A 6,303-nucleotide genomic window follows, 5' to 3' on the forward strand; every position below is an offset into this window, starting at 1 on the left:
ATCTCCTCTGCCACCCCCTCCACTTCCTCCTTTCTCCCCCTCCATCTCCTCTGCCACCCCCTCCACTTCCTCCTTTCTCCCCCTCCATCTCCTCTTCTGCCATCACATCCACCACCTTTGAAGGCAGGCCTGCAAGCCTCGCCCCATCCTCAGCCACAAACGCTGTGGCAAGCCACACCGATTCATCTCTTGGGAAGCATCTCCGAGAAGGAGTAATCCTCAGCCCCCTGACACTTTGCAGCTCAGAGTTAACGAGATTGTTGTGCTTTCTGGCTCAGCTCTGGTTGCCAGTGGGACAGTGGCTGGAGAAGGTGATGAGTAAGAACTGAAGCCCAACGATTCTGCATTTCTGTTGTTTGGGAAAAATCAAACTACCTTGTTAATGACGTGTGGCGGTCTCTTGCGTTGTGGGGGGAAGCATTTCAAAGGAGAGAACCTGGCTCTGCAAACCCTAAATTCCTCATGGAGCAGCTCCCACCCTGGAGGTGGCTGGGGGACTATGGAAGTGAAATGTGGTTCTGGCCTTCCCCCTGAAGGAGTGTCAAACCCATAGGTTGCTTCATGAGTATAAAGTGAAATCCGTTCCTGCTCAGAACTGAGGTTTGTACCCTTCTTCCAGTGTGAGAAGTCAGAAGGAGCTATTTCCATCCCAGGGGCTTCGGGGCTAGGCAGGGCCTTCCCTCACCCAGGGAAAACACAGCGGTTGAGGAAATAGGTGTGAGGGGAACCGCAGGATGAGGTGCTGCTCAGCACAGGGATGTGCAGAGTCTGCACTGAGGGCGGGTCTGGGGGGGCTACGAGGGGAACAGATCTAAGTGGGAGCAGGGGGAGGGGCTTGTGCTGGAGCCGTGTCAGGGAGGTGGGGGCCAGGTCTGGAAAGGGGCTGGCGTGGCCCTCGGTACTACTGATGAGTGTAGACTCCGAACCCTGGACCCGCGGCACCCAGACCTCAGCATGCAGCCTTCAGTGGCCACCAAGATGCAGACACCAGGATGGCTGGTCCAGGGGTCCCAGGACTCGGTGCATTTCCAGGCCTTGGGCTCCAGGAAGCTGTGATGGTCCCCAGTTCCCTGACATCTGGTGTTTCCTCTCAGATTCTCCCAGCAGAGACGATGCCATCGAGGACGAGGACGCAGAGGACGAAGATGAGGATGAGGACGACGACGAGGATTTGGAAGTGAAGGAGGAAAACGGTGTCCTGGTCCTGAACGATGCGAACTTCGACACCTTCGTGGCTGACAAGGACACGGTGCTTCTGGAGTTCTATGCACCCTGGTAAGGGTCAGGCATCTGGCTCTGGGTGGGCCCTGGCAATCCAAGGCTTCAGACTGGGGTGGCGGGAAGGTGTGGTACAGGGTTAGCAGCCTTGGATGCGGTCACTCGCTGACCTGCCCTGAGCCCTGATATGCCGACGTCCGAGGGCCTGAAGTACGGGTTTGTCAGGTGATGATAGCTGCAGGGAGCACACCTGCAGGTGGCAGTGACGGGGCACTGAGTCGTGACAGACACGGCCCTTCTCCAAGCCCACCCCCCTCCCCACCAGCACCCCGAGTGAGCACACAGCCCTGGGGAGACAGCTGTGTGCCCACCTCCTGTCCATCTTTCCCCCCCTGTAATGCGGCACCTTGCACCGCCCGTGTCCCCTCATCTCCCCTAGCTGCTGTTCTGTCGTGTTTCCCTTCCGTCCCGTTGTGGAGCCAGAGCCATCCGAATGTGCAGCTGGCGTCTGCGGCGTCTGCTGCTCCAGCACCACGCGGGCGTTTCACCTTAGACCTCGTCCTCACGGCAGGTCTCCGAGGAGGCTGTGCCATCCCTTCCTGATGGGTCAGCAGGTCTCAGGACCTGCGAGGCCCCAGAGAGCTTTTTTGCGGGTCACATCTATCCAGTGTTTGTCACATAAGAAATGTTTAGGATGTTTGTTCCTCGAGTCTCTAACCACAGTGGCCTGGCACAGCTGATGTCAGCCTGCTGGCACTGCACAGGCCCCCGGGCCCACAGCCCCTGGAAGCCCCCTGTACGAGGAAGGAGGGAGAGAGACAGCAGCTTGATACGTATCTTTGACCTCACAGATCCCTGGAGGTGTCCCAGGCCCAAATGTGAGAACTTAGCTATAAAGTTTGGTGATGCTGGAAGTGTTTGCCAGAGAAGACCTGGCAATTGAGCCTGGCTCTGTCCGTCTGGTGCTGAGGACCCTCTAGCCCGATTCTGTCTGTTTGGTTCTCTGGCCCAGCTCTGTCTGTCCAGTGTTCGACTCTGGCTCTGTCTGGTGCTGAGGGTGCTCTAGCTCAGCTCTGGTGCTGAGGGTGCTCTAGCTCAGCTCTGTCTGGTGCTCAGGGTGCTCCAGCCCGGCTCTGTCTGGTGCTCAGGGTGCTCCAGCCCGGCTCTGTCTGGTGCTCAGGGTGCTCCAGCCCGGCTCTGTCTGGTGCTCAGGGTGCTCCAGCCCGGCTCTGTCTGGTGCTCAGGGTGCTCCAGCCCAGCTCTGTCTGGTGCTCAGGGTGCTCCAGCCCCACTCTGTCTGGTGCTTCAGCCCGGCTCTGTCCATCTGGTGCTCAGGGTGTTCCAGTCCAGCTCTGTTTGGTGCCGAGGGTGCTCCAGCCTGGCTGTTTGGTGCTCAGGGTACTCCGGCCTGGCTCTGTCCATCTGGTGCGCAGGGTGCTCCAGCCTGGCTCTGTTTCGTGCTCAGGGTGCTCCAGCCCAGCTCTGTCTGGTGCCCAGGGTGCTCCAGCCTAGCTCTGTCCAACATCTGGTGCTCAGGATGCTCCAGCTCAGCTCTGTCCATCTGGTGCTGAGGGTGCTCTGGCCCAGCTCTGTCCGTCTGGTACTCAGGGTGTTCCAGCCCGGCCGTGTTCGTCTGGTGTTGGGGGTGCTCCAGCCCGGCTCTGTCCTCAAACCCCCCGGCCTTCCCTATGATGCTTGTTGCCTCTCTTCCCCTAACTTGGGTGTTTCCGGCTCCAAAGCCCCCGTTTTTGTGAGCACGACTGGATTCTAACTTCCATGGGTACCACGAGCTGCTTTTCCTAAATCTAATTCTAGGTGTGGACACTGCAAGCAGTTTGCTCCGGAATATGAAAAAATTGCCGAGACGCTGAAGGGTGACACTCCCCCCATCCCTGTGGCCAAGATTGACGCAACCACAGCTTCGGCAGTGGCCAGCAGGTTTGACGTTAGCGGCTACCCCACTATCAAGATCCTCAAGAAGGGGCAGGCTGTCGACTACGAGGGCGCCAGGACACAGGAAGGTGAGTGGCACCGTGCTCAGAAGGCGGTCAGGACGCTTCCTGGGGATCGAGAGGGAGGTGGGGATTGGGCGATGGAGACTGTCGGCGTTCCCCAGAGAAAGGGAGCCAGTAAGAGAGAGGGAGGCTGGCGAACGTGGTTGTGGGCGGGCAAGCCTGAAATCTGGTGGCAGCAGGCTGGAAACTCTGGCAGAATTTCTTTTACTCTCTTGAGGCCAAGTTCTTCTCATTGGGAAGCGTCAGTTTTGCTGTCAGGGCCTTTAGCTGAGGGATGAAGCCCACCCCCGTTATGGAGGGTGGTGCACTTTACTCAGAGTCAGCTGACTGTAAATGTTAGCCGTGTCTGCAAGATATCTTTCCAGCGACACCTGAACGTGTTTCACCAGACAGCTGGTGTAATCACCTGGGCAAGTGGACATGCAGAATCTACCACAGAGACAAGAAGAAAAGTTGCGAGAACCTGGCAGGCTTCCCTGGGCACCCCGGGGCCTGCGGGTGCTCCCTGTGGGGACATTTGGGGGACTGAGGCCTGAATTCCTCTCAGGTGGGAGGGGACGTCCCCTTGCAGACCCTGGTGCCGAAGGTCTGGAGTTAAGACACCCAGAGGTGAGAGGCCAGGCCTGGCTGCGCTCGGGCAGAGGGTCTGACTCCAGGAGCACCAGGCCCCCCGGAGGTTGGGCTCTACAGGGAAAAGGAAGAAAGGAATTGCGGACACTGTGCCCGGTGGTTCTTGGGAAGTTTTTTGGAGGAACACTGTCTGTGCCCCGTCCCTGAGTCCGGCTGCTGCGGCTCCTCCGTGGTGTCCCCTGGGTTTGCACGCCACACACACACATACACGCACACGCCGAGGGGCCCAGCGGGCTCCGGGCTGCACCGTTGTCTGGACAGAGGGGCCTGTGCAGAGCCAGGGCTATGGGGGGTGGCCACAGGGCTGCTGCCAATCACTGCAAACGGGGCTCTTGGCCCTTTCTGGGTCTTCAAACTGCAGGTGGTACCAGCCATGGATGTGGACCCTCATGGCGCCTGCCACCTGCCTGCCCGCCCGCCCCCAGCGCCTCAGCTTGTCACGCTTGTCTGTTTCTTCCAGAAATCGTTGCCAAGGTTAGAGAGGTCTCCCAGCCCACCTGGACACCCCCGCCTGAGGCCACGCTGGTGCTGACGGCACAGAACTTCGACAGCGTTGTGGGCGAGGCCGACATCATCCTGGTGGAGTTCTACGCCCCGTGGTAGGGGGTGGCACTGTGGAGGGGCGCTTGCGTTGTTGCGGCCTTGCTGGGCTGTGCTGTAGCCTGTGGGCCCTCTGGTGGGGGCAGGGGTGTTGCTGGGACAGGAAGGGCGATCCTCCCAGAGCCTGAGGAGACACTTTGCCCTCCTGGTGGAAGAGTAACTTGGAGTCACTCCAGCCTGAGACCACAGCAGTGTTCTAGCCCCTGGCTGCCAGGACGCAGGGCGGCATGCTCGCCGTGCCGGTCCGTGGGCGATGCTGACCTGGCCGTGGTGGGGCAGCGCAGCGGGGCTCCCTGGCCTGGCCCAGCCCCTCACTTCTCCTGAGGCAGAAGCATAGTTTCTCCCTCATCTCTGCTTGGGGCTAGGCCGTCTGGGCTGGGCCAGCGGTGGAGCCAGTTCTGACTACGTCTCCGTGGGCTCCTCTTCTGTGGTCTGAGCTCGGGGTCCTGACGCCCGGCCTCCCTCGCCCCCCACTGTATGAGCTGGTGTTCCATGTATCCGTTTTTCTGCTTCTGCTCCCGTCCCATGCCCCCGGTGGGCCTGTGCTGGCTCCCACTGCCCTGTGTGAGGCTGTTGTCCTGAGTCAGGTCCTCTCCTGTCCCAAAAAGGATCCCTCCTCTGTGAGGGTCTTCCTTCTCCTGCCGTGGTGACTCGTGTCCTTGTGGTTTTTGTGCTGTGAGCCTCCCCCCAGTGCTGTGAGCCTCCCCAGTGATGGGAGCCTCCCCCCAGTGTTCTGAGCCTCTCCCCAGTGCTCTCAGCCTCCCCCAAGTGCTCTGAGCCTCCCCCCAGCACCATGAGCCTCCCCCCGAGTGCTCTGAGCCCCAACCCCCCCGTGCTCTGAGCCTCCCCCTAGTGAGGTAAGCCTCACCCCATGCTCTGAGCCTCCTCCCAGTGATGTGAGCCTCCCCCCCGTGCTCTGAGCCTCCCTCCAGTGCTATGAGCCTCCCCCCAGTGATGTGAGCCTCCTCCAGTGCTGTAAGCCTCCCCCCAGTGCTGTGAGCCTCCCCCCCATGCTCTGAGCTTCCTCCCAGTGCTCTGAGCCTCCTGGGATGTGTGGTCAGCAGGACAGCAATATAACTCTGGGGGCACCATGGGTAGGGCCTGTGGCCTGTCAGCCGAGGCCCCACCCCCCAGCAGGCTCCTTCCCGCAGGTGTGGGCACTGCAAGAAGCTTGCCCCCGAGTACGAGAAGGCAGCCAAGGAGCTCAGCCGGCGCTCACCCCCGATCCCTTTAGCCAAGGTCGATGCCACCGCGGAGACAGACCTGGCCCAACGGTTCGGTGTCTCTGGCTACCCCACCCTGAAAATCTTCCGCCGTGGGAAACCCTTCGACTACAATGGCCCTCGGGAAAAATATGGTAGGGTGGACAGTGGGGTGGACGTGGCAGGCATGGGCTGCGGGGTGGACGTGACAGATGTGGGCTATCCAGGGCATGTATAGTGGGGTGGATGTGGTAGACGTGGGCTGCAGGGTGGACATGGCAGGTGTGGGCCACAGGGTGGACAGTGAGGTGGACGTGGGTAGATATGGGCTACAAGGTAGATGTGACAGACATGGGCTACGGGGGTGGATATGGCAGACGTGGGCCACAAGATGGACAGCTGCATGGACGTGGGTAGACACGGGCTGCAGGGTGGATGGTGGGGTGGGCTTGGGCAGACATGAGCTGCAGGGTGGATGGTGGGGTGGGCTTGGGCAGACATGGGCTGCGGGGTGGATGGTGGGGTGGGCTTGGGCAGACATGGGCTGCGGGGTGGATGGTGGGGTGGGCCTGGGCAGACATGGGCTGCGGGGTGGATGGTGGGGTGGGCCTGGGCAGACATGAGCTGCGGGGTGGATG

The 6,303-nt window shown here is 60.7% G+C and overlaps 1 protein-coding gene across 1 annotated transcript in view; it reads left to right on the plus strand.

Annotated features, from left to right (window-relative positions):
* PDIA4 (protein disulfide isomerase family A member 4) overlaps positions 1-6,303 on the plus strand; it is a 13,940-nt gene that overhangs the window by 2,526 nt on the left and 5,111 nt on the right. Inside the window, exons 2-5 of the mRNA XM_004382351.2 lie at positions 1,095-1,275; positions 3,034-3,239; positions 4,324-4,462; positions 5,615-5,820. Coding sequence (XP_004382408.1) covers positions 1,095-1,275; positions 3,034-3,239; positions 4,324-4,462; positions 5,615-5,820 — 732 coding nt within the window. The remainder of the gene's footprint in view (positions 1-1,094; positions 1,276-3,033; positions 3,240-4,323; positions 4,463-5,614; positions 5,821-6,303) is intronic.

Source organism: Trichechus manatus, unplaced genomic scaffold (assembly GCF_000243295.1).
Source record: "Trichechus manatus latirostris isolate Lorelei unplaced genomic scaffold, TriManLat1.0 scaffold00093, whole genome shotgun sequence".
Classification (NCBI taxonomy): Eukaryota; Metazoa; Chordata; class Mammalia; order Sirenia; family Trichechidae; genus Trichechus; species Trichechus manatus.